The sequence below is a fragment of the Salmo trutta genome, chromosome 13, assembly GCF_901001165.1.
Source record: "Salmo trutta chromosome 13, fSalTru1.1, whole genome shotgun sequence".
NCBI classification, from domain to species: Eukaryota; Metazoa; Chordata; class Actinopteri; order Salmoniformes; family Salmonidae; genus Salmo; species Salmo trutta.
This window is the reverse complement of record NC_042969.1, coordinates 11793025-11816867: the sequence shown is the minus strand read 5'-3', so window position 1 is coordinate 11816867 and position 23843 is coordinate 11793025. Positions and strand designations below refer to the sequence as shown.

At 42.8% G+C, this 23843-nt stretch overlaps 1 protein-coding gene across 3 annotated transcripts; it reads right to left on the bottom strand.

The window, feature by feature from the left end:
* Nucleotides 1-1791: 1791 nt before the first annotated feature.
* Nucleotides 1792-23434, bottom strand: LOC115205203 (syntaxin-3). Of its 3 annotated transcripts, XM_029770933.1 has the most exons (11): nucleotides 23066-23427; nucleotides 7663-7737; nucleotides 7418-7517; nucleotides 7236-7310; nucleotides 7062-7132; nucleotides 6828-6936; nucleotides 6677-6750; nucleotides 6478-6612; nucleotides 5062-5172; nucleotides 3653-3777; nucleotides 1792-2962 (listed from the first exon to the last, which is right to left on the bottom strand). In XM_029770933.1, exons 1-10 carry the CDS (start codon nucleotides 23093-23095, stop codon nucleotides 3685-3687), a joined length of 873 nt encoding a protein of 290 aa, XP_029626793.1. In that variant the 5' UTR covers nucleotides 23096-23427; the 3' UTR covers nucleotides 1792-2962; nucleotides 3653-3684. The 3 variants fall into 3 exon arrangements, with proteins under 3 accessions (XP_029626793.1, XP_029626794.1, XP_029626792.1); XM_029770934.1 differs by lacking the exon at nucleotides 3653-3777 and having other exon boundaries at nucleotides 23066-23428; XM_029770932.1 differs by lacking the exons at nucleotides 1792-2962; nucleotides 3653-3777; nucleotides 5062-5172 and having other exon boundaries at nucleotides 5855-6612; nucleotides 23066-23434.
* Between the last annotated feature and the right edge of the window lie 409 nt (nucleotides 23435-23843).

Below are 23843 nucleotides of genomic sequence, written 5' to 3'. Positions count from 1 at the left end.
CACTATACACCATAATGACAAAGCAAAAAATTGGTTTTTAGACATTTTTGCAAATGTATTAAAAATAAAAAAACATACCTTATTTACATAAGTATTCAGACCCTTTGCTATGAGACTCGAAATTGAGCTCAGGTGCATCCTGTTTACATTGATCATCTTTGAGATGTCTCTACAACTTGGAGTCCACCTGTGGTAAATTCAATTGATTGGACATGATTTGGAAAGGCACACCCCCGTCTATATAAAAAGGTCCCACAGTTGACAGTGCATGTCAGAGCAAAAACCAAGTCATGAGGATGAAGGGATTGTCCGTAGAGCGCCGAGACAGGATTGTGTCGAGGCACAGATCTGGGGAAGGGTGCCAAAACATTTCTGCCGCATTGAAGGTCCCCAAGAACACAGTGGCCTCCATCATTATTAAATGGAAGATGTTTGGAACCAGCAAGGCTCATCCTAGAGCTGGCCACCCGGCCAAACTGAGCAATCGGTGGAGAAGGGCCTTGGTCAGGGAGGTGACCAAGAACCCAATGGTCACTCTGAGAAAGCTCTAGAGTTCCTCTGTGGAGATGGGAGAACCTTCCAGAAGGACAAACGTCTCTGCAGCACTCCACCAATCAGGCCTTTATAGTAGAATGGCCAGACGGAAGCCACTCCTCAGTAAAAGGCATGACAGCCTGCTTGGAGTTTGCCAAAAGGAACCTAAAGACTCTCAGACCATGAGAAACAAGATTCTCTGGTCTGATGAAACCAAGATTGAACTCTATGGCCTGAATGCCAAGTGTCACGTCTGAAAGAAACCTGGCACCATCTCTACGGTGGAGCATGGTGGCGGCAGCATCATGCTGTAGGGATGTTTTTCAGCGGCAGGGACTGAGACTAGTCTGGATGGAGGCAAAGATGAACAGAGCAAAGTACAGCCATCCTTGAAGAAAAACTGCTCCAGAGCACTCAGGACCTCAGACTAGGGCGAAGGTTCACCTTCCAACAGAACAACTAACCCAAAGCACACAGCCAAGAGAATGCAGGAGTGGCTTCGGGACAAGTCTCTGAATGTCCTTGAGTGGCCCAGCCAGAGCCCGGACTTAAACATCTCTGGTGACATTTGTAAATAGCTGTGCAGCGACACTCCCCATCCAACCTGACAGAACTTGAAGGGCTCTGCAGAGAATGGTAGAAACTCCCCAAATACAGGTGTGCCAAGCTTGTACCGTCATACCCAAGAAGACCCGAGGCTGTAATCGCTGCCAAAGGTGCTTCAACACATATGTAAATGTGACAGTTTAATACATTTGCAAACATTTCTAAAAACCTACTTTTGCTTTGTCATTTTGGGGTATTATATGTTGAGGGGGGAATAAAATTAAAAAATACATTTTAGAATATGGCTGTAACGTAGAAGTCAAGGGGTCTGAATACTTTCCTTAGATCATTCGTAGATCATTTTCCAAACGTGAAATTCAATCATCAGTAAGACATTTTCCCTTCAAACCGAAGGACTGTAAGCGTCTCATCCAAACTCCAATGGAAGCACAGACAACCTATTTCCCCACCATCCCGTCGGAGACAGATAAAGGGAAGGAAGAACCGAGTGAACAGGAGAGAGCAGGGTCAGCGGGGAGTGTGTGCGTGTCAGTACAGGCCTGTTTGAGTGAATTAAAGAATGAGGGTGTGTGAGAGAGACTTAGTTTCTCTTGACTTCAGTACCTTATACCAGACTCTAGGTGCTGCTGTCATTGCCAACTCAGTATTGCACAATGCAGCATGAACAAAAACACCAGCAGTCTTAACCAAAAGATTTGAAAAAACATTTTATTCCATCATTAAAATCTCTGACATCCACCATAATACTACAGTGAAGTTAGATTACATTTAAAACAGTCTTGAAATATCCAGACCCTCAGGGATGACCTCAACTCCACGCATCCTCCCTCCTCAAAACCCACTGGATGAGAACGAAAGAGGTCCCTCCCCATGGACCTTCTCCTCCAATGGGTTTTGAGAAGGAGAGGCGACACGAGTACGTAATTGAGATCTTCCCTCCGTGTCTCATTTAAAGCCTTGCCATTGGCCACCGTGTATGAAGTATGGAAATTAATTTAAAATTGGACAGATAAAAAAAAAAAAAAAAAAGGCTTTAGGCGCAAATCAGATGTTAGACTCATCTCACCCAAATGCTCAGAGGTTAGGTGTGCTTTAGGAGTTTTAAAAAACACTATTCAAGCGGCATCAAACACATGCACATTGCTTTACATAGATTGAAGTGAAATCCACTGGTTTCCATCCTCAGTGCATATCATAGGTGAGGTCAATGTGCCGTTCCCCTGTGGGCTGGAGGAGGCTGTGGCTGGCTGGCTACCTTTCAGCTTGGAGGGTCATCATGGCAAGACAATAAGGCACAGGTGGTGGCAGGGATACATTAAGTCAATGGTTTTTGTAATGGAGAGAGGAGTGTCATGGATTCCCTTCAGTGTGGATCAAGATCAATCACATCACAGGATACATAGAAAGCAGTTCAGAGAATGCCATTGAAGTGTTGCATGGTGTCCATTTAGTTGTGTGAGGGTAAGGATATACATTACTTAAGATTCCCTTTTTATTGGCATTATCAGAGGCTCATAAACAGTCTAAGTTTTGGTCCTCTTGTTTCTCTCCCAGCTGATGGTCATCCTCTCAGCCACCTCAGGGAAGACACCAGCCAGTCTCATCAGCTGGGCCTTTTTCTATTGGTCAGATGTACAGTAAGAGAGGGGGAGGATCCCAGGGCAATGGAAGTGATTGGTTGAGTCTACATCCCCCTCTTTGCCGTTGCAGCTGGAGGAGGGCAGAATGGAGTGATTATGAAGATGGAGAGGTTGGGTGGGTGAGGGCCGGGGTCCCTCTATTACCCTACTGTCTGTGATAGGATGATGGCGAGGATGAGGACAGCAAGCACTGTACAGACCACTGCTATAATGATTGTCTTCTACAGAGGGGGAGAAAAAACAAACATGGGAGAACAAATACATCAGTTATTTACGGTAATAAATGAGGCGGTGATACACAGACAGAACTACCAAGGGAAATTAAGCTCTGAACATGGATGGGAATATCATGCACTGTCAATCATCAGGCAATTCTGATCAACCGGGGGCTCTTTGATGCAGAGCTTCTATTGGCCGATACGAGTCAGCGATTGACAGCAAGTGACGATCCCGCCCATCATAACACAGCGAGTCATCACTCATAGTCAAACAGGACACACTACACAGCCCAAAGACCCCAATGAGAAACTTAGACCCACATATACTACCCTACACATTCACACAGAGCCCAAAGACACCATTGGGGGACTGACACACACAGTTCCAACCAGTGACCCAGCCATAGAGATACATAATGCCATTTCTATGGACCCCTAACCCTTACCATAAGCAACGAGTGCACTTGTGAAATGCTTGGAAGGAAGTCCAGATAAGACATGCAGTACACCCAGAGATAGCGCCAACACACCTCATAAAATAGGCCAAGGAGCATGAACGCCTAAACATTTAAATACCTTCACGCCACACACCCAGAGACAGGCGAAGGAAAGGAAAATGGAAACAGACAAAGTTCCAGATCCACCCGCACCCCATTTTGACACCCCAGAGTCCCCCCCCCCCGCTTTACTCACCCTTTACACAACTCTTATTCAGACACCTTCCATCATTGCTTCTTACTCAAGCCCACCGACAACCCAATAATCAGAGCCACTATGGCGAGCACGATAATCACAATAGCCAATATGATCACCTTTTTCTGTGGGGAACAAATAAGTGTCTGCTATGAAGACCATTTTCTTAGGGGAAATCACTTTTACAAAATGTTTTCTGTTGAGAAAATCTGTGTTCACTATCGTGACCACTTCTGAACAGCAGTAACCAGTATTAACAGTTTTTTCTGTAGGGAGGAAAAGATGATTGTAGTCAGGGCTTGATAATCAACACTTTATGTAGAGAAACGGTCATGTCCACTTTTCACCATGTATTCCTGGGCAAAGCGACAACATCTCTTTTCAAACAGCCTAAAAACACATGCATGACTCAGAGCTAAATGTTACATAAAGTGATCATAAATAACTGGAAAAAACACATACAACTGTAGTTACTGTTGAAAGAAGGAAATTATATACAGCTAGAAAGGAAGCGGAAAATACAAAGAGCGAGATGGAGAACGACCAGAGAAGTGTACAGTGTGTGTATTTTATTTATATATATATATATATATATATATATATATATATATATATATATATATATATCTCCATCTCCTCTTTCCGGGGGGGTATTGGTCCAGATCTGGAGGAGGATGATTCAAGGTTTAGGATGGGGATCGATGGGTACCAGGCCAATAGAGGCTGGTCAACAGAGCAGGGGGAGGGGCCAGGGGGTGGGACAAGGGCCTTTCTATAGCCACTCACACAACGGGCCTCCTGCTGAAACTTGGCGGCTTTCTTAGAGTCAGCTACCGCCCACTCTACGAAGCCCACCGATTGGTCCATGTTGCTCTAAATTCTGTCCATCATTCCACCCAGGCAGAGGGGGCAGAACATTGCAGGAAAGAGATGTGCAGAGGAAGAGACAGAGAAGAGGGAGAGAGAGCGAGAGACAGACAGAAGACAGAGGGACTACCTGTCCTAATTAGCTACCTGGCATGCTCTGAAAACCTGTGTAACGGAGGAAGGCTGCAAAAATACCGTTGGCTGCAACTGTGTTAAAGCAGGTTAAAACAGTAAGTGTATATTTTGCATTGGTGAAATTATTTTTGATGTGATATGAAAGTAAAGGGGTTTATGTTTCTAGAACTGTGGCGGAATTAAGAAACGATTTATGTTTAGATGGAGTATTTGGCTGTTTTGGTTGCCAGAGCCAGTCTACCCCGGCAAATAACCTGTAAGGTATTTGGACCACAAGGAATAACGGTAGGCTCCTTAAGAGCACATCTCGGGCTAACCGCATAGAAGCTTCTTAGAAACAGGGACAGAAGCATAGTTGATTAGGTTCAGGTAGATAGCGGTTCTAGCTGATGGATGGGGTGCAGTACCTTGCGTGCTTTGCTCTGGTACTGGATGGCCTTCTTGGTCTCAGTCTTAGCCACTACTATGTGGTCCACAGCTTTAGACACTTGCACCTCTATATTGTTCACTATGTCACCCTGAAACATGAAAAAAAAAACACACACACAGTGAGTATACAGATATACCGTAATTTCCGGACTATAAGCCGCAACTTTTTTCCCACGCTTTGAACCTCGCGGCTTAAACAATGACGCAGCTAATATACGGATTTTTCCCGCTTTCACATTTTTTTCCCCAAAAAAGCACATTCTGTGACGTGCTCAGTTTTTTGGCGGCATGAAGCTTTCATTAGACCAATGAAATTGCCGAACGGGTTAAGTTCAAACAACTTTTTTGTTTACTGTTTAGATTAAATCGAGCGCTCTCAAACTTCCCATCATTCTGATTACGGTAGTCATTTTGTCACCCTCATCATGGCAAAGACACGGAGAAATGCATATGATGCAGCTTTCAAGTTGAAGGCGATTGATCTGGCTGTTGGAAAAGGAAATAGAGCTGCTGCACGGGAGCTTGGTCTTAATGAGTCGATAAGACGTTGGAAACAGCAGCGTGAGGAATTGACTCAGTGCAAAAAGACAACTAAAGCTTACTGCTAATTTTAAATTTTTTGTTACAAGCCGTGTTTCGTTAAAGCCCATTTATTTTTGTTACAAGCCGTGTTTCGTTAAAGCCTGTGTAAAGTTCATTTGTTTCAATGTACCGGTAGGCACCTGCGGCTTATAGACACGTGCGGCTTATTTATGTTCAAAATAATATATATTTTTTTAATTCAGCGGGTGCGGCTTATATTCAGGTGCGCTCAATAGTCCGGAAATTACGGTAGAACAAATAAAACTTCGCACTCTAACCGAATACATCAGAGACAAAAACGTCACAAAGAGAATTATATTAGAAAGAATGAAGGCGCTTACCTCGCACACAACTTTCCCTCGGAAAGCATAGGACAACCAATGAGATACAGGTGGTTACAGAGATTATATGTAGCTGTGTGGTGACTACAGTATGGGGTTGGGTCGATTCCAACGTGGCTTTAGTGATTCACAGACCACTGTAGGCTACTAAGATGTTGAATCAAATGTGACTTACTGAGAATGTAGACTCCTAACTGAAGATGAATGAGTGATGGGAGGGAGACAGATGGATAGAGACACACAAGGGGAACTTCTGTCCCAAAGCACGGAGAGAGGAGGAAAGCACAACGGAAGGAGAAAGGGAAGAGCGTACTGGAAAAGAGAAAGGAAAAACAGATGACAGACAGGGAACGATGAAGCAAACGAGACAGAAACAAAGTCAGACAGTAGGATTTCAAATGTCGATCTGAAATAGTGGATGGAGGAATCAATTAATGACTGAATAGACGGATCGGAGGACGAGACGTGTACCTGGGTCTCCACCAGCATGGCGATGTCTACGAACATGTCATGCAGCTCTTTGATGCTGCTCTCCAGACGCACAATGTCTTTGTGTCGCGCCTCGATCTCACTGAGGGCCTGCTTCGAGATCCCAGAGTCCATGATCTAAAGAGAGGAGGTGGTTAGTTCGTACGCACGGGCGCACACACACACTAAAACACTTTCTTACCCCTGAAGTGAAGACAGCCGAGTTTCCCCCCTCTAACATCTCCTCCAGCTCCTCGTCAGTCGTGGCTTTGCCAGCTGAGAAACACGAGGATCATTTCAGTATTATAACACACGTGTGTATGTATATAAAACCAAGACTGTGTGTAACTCACTGATCTCTAGCTGTCTCCGGATGCGTCCTTTACTCCTCTCCCTGAAGTCCACCTGGGCCTCATTGTACTTGGTCATCACTTCCACAAACTTCCTGGACAGCACTGCATGCTGGGAGGACAGGACAGGGTCACAAGCCGTAACAACCCAATGGTTCGATATTCATTTCTATGGTCACATTGATGGTTAGGCACAGGGTCAGGTAAAGGGTAAGATGAGAACTTTCGGAAGCTGACCTGTGATTTGCGTATCCGCATGTCGGCTGAAATCCTCTCCTCTTCCTCAGACGCCAGATCCCTCTCGATGGCTGAGAATCAATCAACATGACTCGACAATCAGTATTCACTCATACCCGTATTAACCAATCAGCATTTAGTCTGTTTGTGCCGTATCATGTGTGAGGGTCTCACTTTTGAGTTTGTTCCGGGCGTTGTTAGCCATCTTCTTGATGTTGTTGGTGACAGCCTCCAAGTCATCCTGTGTTTCTGAAGGAAAAAAAACACAAATAAAATTAAAAAAAATTAAAAAACACACTGACAGTAACAAGCAACAAAGACAGAGGGAAGGGAGGGAGCAGAGGCAGTATGTTTACTCTGGTCTGATGTGGGGGCAGACAGGATGACCGAGTAGAGCTTCTTGATTTCAGACACATTCTCATCAATCTTATCAATGCTGATCCTGATGTCCTCGATCTGAAACGGAGAGAAAAACAGTCACACACGCAGTCACACACGCAGTCACACACGCAGTCACACACGCAGTCACACACGCAGTCACACACGCAGTCACACACGCAGTCACACACGCAGTCACACACACACGGAAAAAGGAACTCACCTGAGAGAAAAAGTCATCCATAAAAGCTGCATTGTCGATAGCAATTTCCACTTCCTCATCGTCATTGTCACATGTCTAAGAGGAGAAGCAGAAGGCAATATCAGTACTGCATGTACTGTATTCAAACAGTGGATCCACAGTATATGCACACTACACACTGACGTCATGAGTAGAGACCACAAGGCTTGGAGATATTGACACTGTGAAGGGCGAGGACAGGGCTGAGAGGGAACAGAACCAGTTCTTAGCTGACCTCTCCTGCTTAAATAAACACATAAACAGACTTATCACTAGGCTAAATCAGCTGGGCCCAGAAGAGGGTTAAAGCCCCCATCTTTTTTTTTTTTTTAAATGCAATCACTGTACTGTAAGTCTAATAAAAATCAGTATTAATTTCATGAATTTAACTCCAAATCCATATTTTATCATTTCTTTCTTGAGCTTCCTTTTGCCATTGAACTGCTCATTCTGATCATGTGGGTGCGTTGATACAAATGTAAATATATTTACATACACAGCCCTGATTGGCGGATAGGATAGTCTAGACCGGGAATGGCCAATTTTGATTTACACTGGTCCAGAGGCCTCATGAACTACCAAGTACCAGGACATTATAGCCAAAAACCTGGTTGCCTCTGCCAGGAGGCTGACACTTGGCCTTCCAGCAAGACAATAACACTAAGCACTAATACAAATCCACAAAGAAATGGTTAATTAACTTAAGGTATAGGGCGCAGTATTTTCATTTTCGGATGAAAAGCGTGCCCAGAGTAAACTGCCTAATACTCGGGCCCAGAGTCAAATATTTGCATATTATTAGTAGATTTGGATAGAAAACACTCTGAAGTTTCTAAAACTGTTTGATTGATGTCTGAGTATCAGAACTCATATGGCAGGCAAAGACCTGAGAAAAATCCAACCAGGAAGTGGGAAATCTGAGAATTGTAGTTCTTCTTTTGAATCCCTATCGAAACTACAGAGTCTGTGGGGTCACATTGCACTTCCTAAGGCTTCCATTGGCTATCAACAGCCTTTAGAAACGTGTTTCATCCTTCTGTTACTGGGCAGAAAATAGGAGCTCAGTCAATGGGTGGACTGCCTGGGGACAAAGGACTTGGTGATGCGCACTAGCGCACCGTTCCTACTTTTTCTTCTTGAATGAATACGCTATTGTCCGGTTGGAATATTATCGACGTTCTATGTTAAAAAGACACTAAGGATTGATTGTAAACAACATTTGACATGTTTCTACGAACGGTAATGGAACTATTTGGCTGTGTGTCTGGATTTACGCTCGCCGTTATGCCTTTGGATAGTGATCTGAACACAGGAACAAAACGGAGGTATTTGGACATAAATATGGTGTATTTTGAACAAAAAGAACATTTCTTGTAGAAGTACGAGTCCTTGGAGTGCATTCTGACGAAGATCAGCAAAGGTAAAATAATATTTATAATACTAATTCTATAGCTTGCTTTGATGGTTGAGCTATGTACTCAGAATATTGAAAAATATGCTTTCTCCGTAAAGCTATTTTAAAATCTGACACAGCGGTTGCATTAAGGAGAAGTATATCTATAATTCTTTCAATAACTGTTGTAAATTTTATCAACGTTTATGATGAGTATTTTTGTAAAGTGATGTGCACATTCACCGGAAGTTTTGGTGGGAATACATTTTCTGAACATCACGCGCCAACGAAAAATGGGATATTTGGATATAAATATGAACTTCATCGAACATACATGTATTGTGTAACATGAAGTCCTATGAGTGCCATCTGATGAAGATCAAAGGTTAGGGAATATTTTAGCTGCATTTTTGGTTTTTGTGATGCACGTCCTTGCTTGGAAAATTCCTGTGTGGTTTTTCTTGTGAAGTTTATGTCCTAACATAATCTAATTTTATGCTTTCGCCGTAAAGACTTTTTGAAAATCGGACAATGTGGTTAGATTAACGAGAAGTTTATCTTTAAAATGGTGTAAAATAGTTGATTGAGAAAATGAAATTTCTGCTGTTTTGTATTTCGCACCATGCTATTTCACTGGCTGTTGAATAGTGTGTCCCGCAGGTGGGACGGTCACGTCCCACCTAGCCCATAGAAGTTAACCACAAAAAAAAAAAAATCTACATTTTGCAATGCCCATCTCAGTCTCTGGACTTGAACCTCATTGAAAACCCGTGGTTTGAATTGAAGGCGGCAGTCCATAAGCGCAGACAACATGATATCAAGGACCTGGAAATATTCTGTATGGAGGAATGGTCTAAGACAGTGTTTCCCAACCCTGGTCCTCCAGTACCTCCAACAGAACACATTTTTGTTGAAGCCCTGGACAAAAACACCTCATTCAACTCATTGAGGGCTTGATGATTAGTTGACAAGTTGAATCAAGTGTGCTTGTCCAGGGTTAAAATAAAAATGTACTGTTGGAGGTACTGAAGGACCAGGAAACAAATGGTCTAAGATCCCGCCGAAAGTGGTCTCCAATCTGAGAAAACATTTTATTAAAAAGGCTGTGTCGCAAGGGGAGTGTGCTGAGTATTAAAAACCTGGCTCTTATGTACAGTTGAAGTCAGAAGTTTACATACACCTTAGCCAAATACATTTAAACTCAGTATTTCACAATTCCTGACATTTAATCCAAGTAAAAACTCCCTTTTTTATGTCAATTAGGATTACCACTTTATTTTAAGAATGTGAAATGTCAGAATAATAGTATAGAGAATGAATCATTTCAGCTTTTATTTCTTTCATCACATTCCCAGTGGGTCAGAAGTTTACGTAAACTAATTGAGTGTTTGGTAGCATTGCCTTTAAATTGTTTAACTTGGGTCAAACGCATCAGGAAGCCTTCCACAAGCTTCCCAAAATAAATTGGGTGAATTTTGGCCCATTCCTCCTGACAGAGCTGGTGTAACTGAGTCAGGTTTGTAGGCCTCCTTGCTCGCACACGCTTTTTCAGTTCTGCCCACAAATTTTCTATAGGTTTAAGGTCAGGGCTTTGTGACGGCCACTCCAATACCTTGACTTTGTTGTCCTTAAGCCATTTTGCCACAACTTTGGAAGTATGCTTGTGGTCATTGTCCATTTGGAAGACCCATTTGCGACCAAGATTTAACTTCCTGACTGATGTCTTGAGATGTTGCTTCAATATATCCACATAATTTTCCATCCTCATGATGCCATCTATTTTGTGAAGTGCACCAGTCCCTCCTGCAGCAAAGCACCCCCACAACATGATGCTGCCACCCCTGTGCTTCACGGTTGGGATGTTGTTCTTCGGCTTGCAATCCCTCTTTTTCCTCCAAACAATACGTTGGTCATTATGGCCAAACAGTTCCATTTTTGTTACATCAGACCAGAGGCATTTCTCCAAAAAGTACAATCTTTGTCCCCATGTGCAGTTGCAAACCATAGTCTGCCTTTTTTATGGCGGTTTTGGAGCAGTGGCTTCTTCCTTGCTGAGCGACCTTTCGGGTTATGTCGATATAGGACTCGTTTTATAGATGCTTTTGTACCCGTTTCCTCCAGCATCTCCACAAGGTCCTTTGCTGTTGTTCTGGGATTGATTTGCATTTTTCACACCAAAGTAAGTTCATCTCTAGGAGACAGAATGCGTCTCCTTCCTGAGCGGTATGACGGCTGCGTGGTCCTATTGTGTTTATACTTGCGTACTATTGTTTGTACAGATGAACATGGTACCTTCAGGTGTTTGGAAATTGCTCCCAAGGATGAACCAGACTAAGTCTAAAATTTTTATCTGAGGTCTTGGCTGATTTCTTTTGATTTTTCCCATGATGTCAAGCCAAAGAGGTACTGAGTTTGAAGGTAGGCCTTGAAATACATCCACACCTCCAATTGACTCAAATTATGTCAATTAGCCTATCAGAAGCTTCTAAAGCCATGACATCATTTTATGGAATTTTCCAAGCTGTTTAAAGGCACAGTCAACTTGGTGTATGTAAACTTCTGACCCACTGGAATTGTGATACAGTGAATTATAAGTTAAATAATCTGTAAACAATTGTTGGAAACATTACTTGTGTCATGCACAAAGTAGATGTCCTAACCGACTTGAAAAACTATTGTTTGTTAAAAAGAAATTTGTGGAGTGGTTGAAAAACGAGTTTTAATGACTCCAACCTAAGTGTATATAAACTTCCCACTTCAACTGTATGTATACAATGTCGTTCTCTGGGCAATTGTGTTAGTATAATATAATTTCCCCAAAAAATGTAGCATACAATATAGCTCAGTTTTTCTATTATTTATTTTATACAGTCTTCCTTGCTCATCTTTATCAAGGGTGCCAATAATTATGGACCCCAGGGTGGGTGGGTAGGTAGGTGGATAGATGAATAGAGATAGATAGATGGCGAGTGGGAGATGGGGAGGAAAAGAGAGCAAGCACTCTAAAACAGTTGTAGCATTATATAACTGGGTTTTGGGAGAATAAAATCAGAACAAACGCTTCCCCATCCTTTTACAGGAAAGGAGAGCGCGAGCATAGATCCCCCCTTCCTTCCTCTCTGTGGGGGCCGATCCGAAGGCCAAAGACGACAACCCAGATGTCATTTCCCTGCTTACAATTATAACATGCGTAAGCGCTCCAACAACTTAAGTTCTGAAGTATAGACCGAACACTGAGTTATAGGCCTCAGGAACTCGTGACAATCCAACCTTGAACTTTCTTAACTGCTGAATGTCAATCTCTGTACTATAAAAACAATTTCAATTCAGTGGCAGTTAGTGCTGGTCAAGATATTTTTTATGGGCATGGCTTTATTTCTATTACAGCATATTGGATGACTGTCATTCACATTCCATTTCACCCAGCTCAATGTAAAATGGATAGGTTTAGGCTACTACATGATACTCAAATTTGCCCTACACCCATCATGAGGTTGTTACAACCTAGCCTACATATGACAGTTTATAACGCAGGTGCACAGGTCGAGATACAAATTGGAGTAATCAAGGTGACAGACAGTGACACATTCAATACCGCCTTGCACACTCTCGCCTGCATCTGGCTGATCTGGGGTGTCTCATTAGTCGAAACAAAACAAGTTTCTATTGGACACATTCAGGTAGCTCCCTCCCAGTTTAGTTCAGCTTGCTTCCGTTTAAGAAACATTTTGCAACAGAATCTCCGGAATGAATACACCCATGATCACCCGCACACACAGTTCACTTTCATAGCAGCCACATACAGCATCATCACTTTGCTTGTTGTATAATTCCATCTTGCATCTACACGCTCTCCTCCTCTCACCTTTTGTCTTTGCTTGTGGACTTGAGTGCACAACACAACAGCTGTCTGTGACCAGGTGCAAAAACCTCTCCAAACCTTCATACCATAACCTTCACAGCCGACATAGTTGTCACCATATTAACGTTATAGTCTACAAATTAGAACTAACGCGTTAGTAAACCCACAATTCAATCCATTTGTACAATCACGTAGTACAGTATACAGCAAGCAGTTTAGCAGTTATACCGGCAGGCCATGGTGGCAATAAATTAACTTGTTGGGGACAGGGGGCAGTATTTGCACGGCCGGATAAAAAAACGTACCCGATTTAATCTGGTTATTACTACTGCCCAGAAACTAGAATATGCATATAATTGTTTGATTTGAAAACACCCTAAAGTTTCTGAAACTGTTTGAATGGTGTCTGAGTATAACAGAACTCATATGGCAGGCAAAAACCTGAGAAGATTCTGTACAGGAAGTGCCCTCTCTGACCATTTCTTGACCTTCTACACTCTCTTTATTGAAAACAAAGGATCTCTGCTGTAACGTGACACTTCCTAAGGCTCTCAGAAGGCGCCAGAACGTTGAATGATGACTTTGCAGCCCATGGCTGAAAAACAGTAGCGCATTTGGATAGTGGTCGATCTGAGAACAATGAGACGGGTGCGCGCATGCACGTGAAGAGTCCATTTTAGATTTTGAGTCTTTGAACGGAAAGGACGTTTCCCGGTCGGAATATTATCGCTTTTTTACGAGAAAAAAAAAAAATCGCATAAAAATTGATTTTAAACAGCGTTTGACATGCTTCGAAGTACGGTAATGGAATATTTAGAAATTTGTCACGATACGCGTCCGCGCGTCACCGTTCGGATAGTGTCTTGAACGCAAGAACAAAAACAGAGGATATTTGAACATAACTATGGATTATTTTGAACCAAAACAACATTTGTTATTTAAGTAGAAGTCCTGGGAGTGCATTCTGACGAAGAACAGCAAAGGTAATCCAATTTTTCTTATAGTAAATCTGAGTTTGGTGAGTGCCAAACTTGGTGGGTGTCAAAATAGCTAGCCCGTGATGGCGAGCTATCTACTCAGAAAATTGCAAAATGTGCTTTTGCCGAAAAGCTATTTTAAAAATCGGACACCGCGATTGCACAAAGGAGTTCTGTATCTATAATTCTTAAAATAATTATGTTTTTTGTGAACGTTTATCGTGAGTAATTTAGTAAATTCACCGGAAGTTTGCGGTGGGTATGCTAGTTCTGAACGTCACATGCTAATGTAAAAAGCTGTTTTTTGATATAAATATGAACTTGATTGAACAAAACATGCATGTATTGTATAACATAATGTCCTAGGAGTGTCATCTGATGAAGATCATCAAAGGTTAGTGCTGCATTTAGCTGTGGTTTTGGTTTTTGTGACATTATATGCTAGCTTGAAAAATGGGTTTCTGATTATTTCTGGCTGGGTACTCTGCTGACATAATCTAATGTTTTGCTTTCGTTGTAAAGCCTTTTTGAAATCGGACAGTGTGGTTAGATTAACGAGAGTCTTGTCTTTAAAATGGTGTAAAATAGTCATATGTTTGAGAAATTGAAGTAATAGCATTTCTAAGGTATTTGAATATCGCGCCACGGGATTCCACTGGCTGTTGAGTAGGTGGGACGATTTCGTCCCACATACCCTAGAGAGGTTAAATAGTACCCGCAAAACACCAGCCTCAACAGTGAAGAGGCGACTCCGGGATGCTGGCCTTCAGGTAGAGTTGCAAAGAAAAAGCCATATCTCAGACTGGCCAATAAAAAGAAAAGATTAAGATGGGCAAAAGAACAGACACTGGACAGAGGAACTCTGCCTAGAAGGCCAGCTTCATGGTATACAGAAAAATACCTGAGCCCTGAAGCAAGCTTCAAGAAAATTGGAATGGAAATTACACTCCACCAAACTGGAAGTCCTCTGACTAGCTTGGAGAGACAGTACCAGGCAATATCGAAGAAATATTTGATATTGATTTATACACTTTGTTCTGTTGGAATTTAGAATTCCCAAATCAAAGCTTTTGATTAAGTGCACTGCTGCTCATTCAGTCTATTTTCCCAACCTAATTGATGAGAATAAGAACAACGCAAAATGCATTTTTATACTACCTGGCCTTCCTATATGTTGAACATAATAAAACGGCTCCCTATCCTCTGGCTGTGTACCAAACTCACTAAAAAAGTGGCAGCAACAAAGTCTCTCCTGAAAAAGCCAAACCTTGACCCGGAAAATGTAAAAAAATAAATAAAGAAAAACGATTGGCCTATATTGAATCTCCCATTCCTCTCACAATAAAAATGTAAAAGCTGTTGCACATCAACTCACAGCCTTCCTGATGACAAATAATGAATACGAAACGCTTCAGTCTTGTTTTAGACCCCATCATAGTACTGAGACTGCACTCGTGAAGGTGGTAAATGACGTCAGACCAAGTCTCTGCATCGGTCCTCATGCTCCTAAACCTTAGTGCCGCTTTTGACACCATCGGTCACCACATTCTTTTGGAGAGATTGGAACCCTAATTGGTCTACACGGACAAGTTCTTGCCTGGTTTAGATATCTGTCAGAAAGATATCCGTTGTCTCTGTGGATGGTTTGTGCTCTGAGAAATCAATTGTAAGTGTTGGTGTTCGTCAAGGTTCCGTTTTAGGACCACTATTGTTTTCACTATATATTTTACCTCTTGGTGATGTCATTCGGAAACACAATGTCAACTTTCACTGCTATGCGGGCGACACACAGCTGTACATTTCCATGAAACATGCTGAAGCCCCAAAATTGCCTAGCCTGGAAGCCTGTGTTTCAGACATAAGGAAGTGGATGGTGGAAAATGTTTGACTTTTAAAAACTCAGACAAAACAGAGATGCTAGTTCTAGGTCCCAAAGAAACAAAGTTATCTTCAGTTAGCGCTAAACACGGTTGTTAGAATCTTTTACTAGGACCAAAAACATTTGATCAATTTACTCCAGTGCTAGCCTCTAGGGCTGATAAAGGTTTTACTGCTAACCTACAAAGCATTACATGGACTTGCTCCTACCCATCTCTGATTTGGTCCTGCTGTACATACCTACACGTACACTACGGTCACAAGACGCATTGTCCCTAGAATTTCTAAGCAAACAGCTGGAGGCAGGGCTTTCTCCTATAGAGCTCCATTTTTATGGAATGGTCTGCCTATCCATGTGAGAGACGCAGACTCGGTCTCGACCTTGAAGTCTTTATTGAAGAGAAGACTCATCTCTTCAGTTGGTCCTATGATTGAGTATAGTCTGGCCCAGGGGTGCAACGGTGAATGACAAGGGACTGGAGCGACGAACCGCCCTTGCTGTCTGCCTGGCCGGCTCCCCCCTCGCCACTGGGATTCTCTGCCTCCGAGTCACGGGGGCTGAGTCACAGGCTTACTAGTGCTCTTCCACACCGTCCCTAGGAGGGGTGCGTCCCTTGAGTAGGTTGAGTCACTAACGTGATTTTCATGTCCGGTTTTGCGCCCCTCAGAATCGTGCGGTGGGAGGGTATACTCAGCCTTGTCTCAGGGTAGTAAGTTGGTGGTCTGTTGATATCCCTCTAGTGGTGTGGGGGCTGTGCTTATATCCTGCCTGGTTGGCCGTCCTGGGGGTATCGTCAGACAGGCACAGTGTCCCCAAACCCCCCGTCTCAGCCTCCGGTATCTATGCTGCAATAGTCGATATCAGCCTTTCTTAAAGTATGGGTCGCGATGCGTTAGAGTAAATGTATAATTCTTCAATTCATTACTGGAATTGATTTGGCCAAGTGCAACTGTGCTCTCAGTGCGCTTTCTGCTTAGCAGTGGTGTCAGTTTGGCAGCTGCACGAGTGGGAAGGAGATGCCCGTATGCTTCGCGGTCCACCAGATCTTTTTTCTGCAGTTTTCTTGAAGATCACTCCGCGGGCCCACACGCTGCAACGCTGTGTTCAGCAGCAGATGATGCGCTGTCAGCCAATGACTTGTCATTCCCACTCGCCATCAAATGAGTCAAGCTAGCCACAAGTTCTGGCTGAGCTCAATCGTCATGAAACGCGAATACGGTGATGCGTTTCTTCTCTCTCTTGGTTTCATACAAACTTTGAGAAATACCGAGGAGCGCCCACAATGTCTTTTGTGCAGCGAAGTGCTTAGTAACGAGTCTCAAAACATACAAATTAAGAAGACACATCCTGAACAAACATAAGGGAGTACTCTCTCTCATAGTAGTAGATGTGAGCTTCCCTTTCAAACAATTCCCTTGTACACAGCTAATATAGCTAGATAGCTAACGTTTATCAGTAGCTAGCTAGCTTGCTTTGGTTGTGTGCAACCCTAAGTAACAGTACATATGAAGATGAAAAAAGATTAGGCCTAGTGTACATCTTACTGTAGAATTGATTGGTGAAAACAAGTGTAGGTTGGAACATTTGCTGTTAAAATTCAAGTAACCATTTTTATTCTGAACTGGAATAAACTAATTGAAGCAAGATGCTTGAGGCAAACCCACTCACAGTTCTGGGTTGCTCATCTACAGCAGGAAGTGGTCTTCTGCCTGGCTGAGAAAGCAGTAGATGTTCTGATCCAGTTTGGCACCACATACCTATGCGAGTCAGGGTTCTCAACTCTGGCATACAGAAACAGAGTCCATGCTGAGCAAGGCCTCAGGGTTTCACAATCAAAAACTGGGGCCAAAATAGACATGCTGGTTGAAGCATCAACCACACACACCACACACACACACACACACACCTCATTAGGTTTGTGTGTGCGTGTATGTGTTTTCTGTACTACATCGGTGTGATCAAAAATATACATGAATAGCTATTTATATTATTATATTTAATTGTTATTTGTCTAAGGCTTGCATAAGAGCAATGAAATGTACCAATATTTACATATAGTTGCATGTTTTCATAAACTTGGGTCCCAGGAAAACAGACTTTCTAATTTGTGTCCCAGGCTTAAAAAGTTTAAGCTAGGGTCAGTATTATATCTGGTGTAATTCTCCTGCCTTATCTGGTGTCCTGTATACATTTAAGTATGCTCCCTCCCTAGGACCATGCCTCAGGACTACCTGGCCTGATGACTCCTGGCTGTCCCCAGTCCACCTGGTTGTGCTGCTACTCCAGTTCCAACTGTTCTTTCTGCAGCTATGGAACCTTGACCTGTTCACCGGACCTGCTACCTTGTCCCGGACCTGCTCTTTTTTTAGACTCTCCCCCACTCTCTCTCTACCGCACCTGGTGTCTCGACCTCTGAATGATCGGCTATGAAAAGCCAACTGACATTTACTCCTGAGGTGCTGACCTGTTGCACCCTCAACAACCACTGATTATTATTATTTGACCCTGCTGGTTATCTATGAACATTTGAACATCTTGGCCATGTACTGTTATAATCTCATCCCGGCACAGCCAGAAGAGGACTGGCCACCCCTCAGAGCCTGGTTCCTAGGGAGTTTTTCCTAGCCACTGTGCTTCTACATCTGCTTGCTTGCTGTTTGGGTTTTTAGGCTGAGTTTCTGTATAAGCACTGTGACATCTGCTGATGTAAAAAGGGATATATACACATTTGATTTATTGATCTTCAGAACAAAGTTGACTACAAATACAAAGTTGGCAATGTCTTTGCAATTGATACAAACTAACTCTAGAATGCTTCAAATTAAAACTGAGATGACCGCATTAAAATATAAAAAGTAGTCGAGTTCAGTTTTGTTACTTGTAGGCTACTGTCTGCAATTAGTCTTAATATACTAAATGTGTAGCATAAAATGAACCAAATAGGTGATTTAGTGCATTTTTATTGGGTAAGTGTTTGAATAAGCCACCTCAATATTTGTTACTGTAGGTAGTAATATCGCTCTAGGAGCTGATCCATCATCAGTCTTGTAAAATCATGTTACATGTTAGTAATTTATTATATGTTGGTCAAAAAAATTATAATGTTAAGATTGTTAAGATTTGGATGGAGGCGAAAGAAAAACGCACACCTGTTCGGGCGAGGTGCAGTAGAAAACTTCAAAAAGAAAAGGAGATCCGCACAATCTAGGTACGCAATCATTTTATAACCATCTGAGCTGGAGAAAGCTGATCCGAAAACAGCGCCCTTTCAATCCCATCAATATCGACACATTCTCCAACAACGCACTTAGCAACCATTCTCTCTACGCTATGTTTTGAAAATAAACGCACGTTACATCTACGGCTGTTGTAGAAAAGTTACATCCTTAAAAACACTCGTAAGCCTAACACGGAACCCAAACTGACTGCGCGTGTGCGCCATCGTGCATAAATGTATTTTGTCCCCCCACACCAAATGCGATCACGACACGCAAGTAAAAATACCAAAAACTCTGAACCAATTATATTAACTTGGGGACAGGTCGAAAAGCATTAAATATTTATGGCAATTTAGCTAGCTAGTTTGCACTTGCTAGCTAATTTGTGCTATTTAGCTAGCTTGCTGTTGCTAGCTAATTTGTCATGGGATATAAACATTGAGTTGTTATTTTACCTGAAATGCACAAGGTCCTCTACTCCGCCAATTAATCCACACATAAACCGGTCAACCGAATCGTTTCTAGTCATCTCTCCTCCTTCCAGGCCTTTTCATCTCTTCACTTTATATTGAGATTGGCAACTTTCATAAATTAGGTGCATTAGCACCACTGACCTCGTTCGTCTTTCAGTCACCCACGTGGGTATAACCAATGAGGAGATGGCACGTGGGTAACTGCTTCTATAAACCAATGAGGAGATGGGAGAGGCAGGACTTGCAATGCGATCTGTGTCAGAAATAGAACTGACTTCTATTTTAGCCCTTGGCAACGCAGACGCTCATTGGTGCGTGCGAGCAGTGTGGGTGCAATAATTGAATAACAGATTTCTGAATTTATTTTGCGGTGTAGTCAGCCTGTAAGTTCAATCGCTATCGGGAAGCCGGGACCTGGTCTAAGTTCTCAAAAGTCTCAGTCAGTTAATTTCCCTGTCAATCACATCGAATACAGGTTGGACACAAAACAAATACAGTCCGTTTTTAAAATCATAAAACTGGAAAGGACAGCATTCACCAGGATCTTTTAACATTTATTTATTTTTTGTTTACAACAAGAGAGAGTTGTATATCGATACACTTGTGATTTACACTGGCACTATACACGTAAAGACATGACACACTCGCATGCCTAGTCAAAACACACACAAACAGTCTCTCGCACTCTTTCACACAGTGGTAGTGCTGCGGCAGTGAGATAAGACTAAGCACTCGTTTCCTTCCTGTCTTCTCACTTAGTCGCTCTCATTCAGCATAAACAAGGAAGAGAGGGAATAAAATGTGTGAGAGAGAGAGAGGGTTGTGATGAGTATCGTGTGCGTCAGTTTAACACCGAGACCACAAGGTTAAGAGGGAGTGTCTCTCTCTCTCCCGTTGGTCATCGGTTATAAGAAACTTCCACAACCAGGCTCATAAACAGCAAACCCGTCTTGTGATTTACAACTACACCTGCCTTTGCGAATAGAGGCTTCAGATTCTGCATACGTTGCTCGAGGTATGTCTAGTTGCATATTTCCCCTGTAACAGGGTAAATACCTAGACAGTCTTTACAACAGCACTGCATCACTGATCATTCGTCTATAGACATACGTGCTTAACGCGGAGACGTTCGATTGGCCCTCGATCTATAGGGTCGTCATAATGGAGCCATTTCATTGGTCCTCACATTGTAATTCCGCCACAATGCTTAATCTCAACCATATGCTCTTCCTGGATCTAGTCTAGTACATTAACGCCGTGAATGACTTTACAGACAAACAGATCATGCTTATGTTGGACTGGGGCTCTGATTAGATTACACGATCCATAATAACTGATTTGGGATCAGCATTTCCTCTACGAGAGCTGAACCTTTCCCAATGTGAATTTTACTACACCGCAGAGAGAGAGAATGACAGGTTGTGGAGAGAGAGGGATAGACTGGAAAGAGATTGAAGGAAGAGAGGCAACCTTTCTGTCAAAGGCTACTGTGACTGAAGCCCGGGAGCTAAGCCTCTGGATATTGTGACTGATCTAGAGGGCGACACTGCACTGGAGTGAGACTAGTGCATAAAGGCCATACTATGGGAAACAAGACAAACCCACTTTGAGTGTGACTGTGTACCTGAAGGATGCATGTCTGAACATGTCTCTTGAGTACAGTCAGACTGCTGTACAGAGAAGGCAATCTATATGGAGATCTAGCTGTAGAGCTACTACAAAGACCAGACTGAATATAATATGGTGTGTCCAGGGTAATGATCCTCCCATTTCCTGTTGTAGTCCGTTCTGTCTACTGCACCTGTCAGCTGACCTTTTCATGCTCCGAGCACAACAATACAGCCACACCAAGTTAAACATTAGAAGGAAAACAGATGAGAACCCTACAGATGTTTAAGGCCTCCAGGTCTTGTTTTATGTAAATGGTCATCCCTGAACAAACTGCCACACCATTTTGACTTTACTTACCCTCCCAGTAGAAACCCATTGTACCTGGGAGATTACGACTCAGGGCACCATTTGACAAACTAAACATGGCACATATTTGTCCAACAGTAAGGCCACGGTAACAGAATCTGACACGGCTGGAGTGGATCAGCAGCGTCTCACCCAAAGGCGAGCCGGACATTATACAACTGGAAATTTACATCCTGGTTGTTTTGTGTTAGAAGCTAGGCTACCGACTATCACATTGAGTGGGATAATGTCTAAATACCCAATACAAGTTCTAGGCTAATAGAGTGTGGAAAGGGATCTGAGATGTAGAACAATCACCAATCTCACCACTATAGGCCTTGCATTAACACTACTAACTGTTAATTAGTATAGGTGTCAATTACAACTGCAGCTTAATTACAGGAGATTATAAACAAATGGTGGGAATGAAAGCCTACAACTGTCAGCCCAAATCAGAAATCAACTGACCACGTGACGCCACATTCTCCAATACCCGAAGCACGCGAGGACACACTGCACACGCGAGGACACACGTGACACACCCGTGATCCCGTTACCTTGTCCTCAACCTCCACCCCCCACTCACTGACTGCCGCACCAACATGTCCCCAAGAGAGATACAGGCAATGACACTGAACAAGATCATAAACACAACACGTAAAGTGTTGGTTTCATGAGCTGAAATAAAAGATCCCAGAAATGTTCCATACGCTTCCCTGTTAGTGACCATTTCCCCTTAGACAAGATAATCCATTCAAGTGACAGGTGTGGGATATCAAGAAGCTGATTAAGCAGCATGATCACTACAAAGGCATACCTTGTGCTGGGGACAATAAAAGGTTGTGTCACACAATGTGCAGTTGTGTCACACAACACAATGCCACAGATGCCTCAAGTTGAGGAAGCGTGCAATTGGCATGCTGACAGCAGGAACGTCCACCAGAGCTGTTGCCAGATCATTTAATGTTCATTTCTCTACCATAAGCCGCCCCCAACAATGTTTTAGAGAATTTGGCAGTATGTCCAACCGGCCTCACAACTGCAGAGTATTTCTGTCTGTCATAAAGCAATTTTGTGGGGGAAAACGTATTCTGATTGGCTGGGCCTGGCTGCCAAGTAGATGGACCTATGCCCTTCCAGGCCCACCCATGGCTGCACCCCTGCCCAGTCACGTGAAATCCATATATTAGGGACTAATTTATTTATTTTAAATCAACTGATTTCCTTATATTCACTGTAACTCAGTACAAATCTTTGAAATTGTTGCACGTTGCGTTTATATTTTAGTTCAGTATAAATGTCCAAGTTGATGAAAAATAAAACCATAACAGAAACGATTCTCTTTTCCATCATCTCTCATGCATCTTTTCAATCGTAATTAAAGTAATTAATTATGTAGCCATGTAACCAAATCAAATAGCGGCAGTCCAAATACGGTTTCGAATAGGCTGATGAATAGCTTGTAAACTGCCGAATAAGACCAATAATGAGTTAAATAATGTTGTCGAATGATACACTTTCTTGCATAGACCACTTGTAATTTGCATGCTGGCCCACACAGGAGGTTATAACGTTTGTCTCGCTCTGTGAAAAGGTGCCCCTGTCACACTTCCCAGACCTCACTTACTGCTTTAAGTTGTTCCAATCGGTCCTTCATCTTGACGACTGTTAATAAAACAAGCTAAAAAATAAATATAGTAATCTTAAAAATACAATCCCCAATCTGTGAAATCCCTCAACCAGCTGGACAGCTTGCTGTTGAACTGAATCCCACCGCCAGCGGGTTGAAGATCAACTTTACCAAAGTCTTGGCAAGTTTCTTCTAAAAATGACTTTTGCTGCTGAAATACTGCTTTTTCCCACCAATAGTCCATACAGTATGGCCGCTAGGGGAGAAACTAAATCTCTTCCTCTTCGGTCTGGAGATTAAAACAAGTTGTGCACACCCTGGGTAATTTCTCTCGCTCTCCAGGAGTAATTGTTATAAAACAGACTTTCGAGCTCACGCATGCGCGACAGCCTCCTCGCTTGTCCACTTGTCTTGTACGGGGCCACGCCCAGGCCAGCGTGATGCCTACCTGTGCTTGTCGGCCAACCAATGTCCTTTAAAGGGGACGCACACTCTCAGTGGAATTCGTGTAACTTCAGGGTGTTTTCACATGTAGTCATCTTTAAAGTAATATTAATAATGTTTGTGTCATGTTTTGTGCTGCTACCGTGCTGTGTGTCATGTGTTGCTGCCTAGGTCTCTCTTTATGTAGTGTTGTCTCTCTTGTTGGGATGTGTGTTTTGTACTATATTTATGTTGTATTTGTTTATTTGAATCCGAGGCCCGTCTCCGCAGGAGGCCTTTTGGTAGGCCGTCATTGTAAATAAAAATGTGTTCTTAACTAACTTGCCTAGTT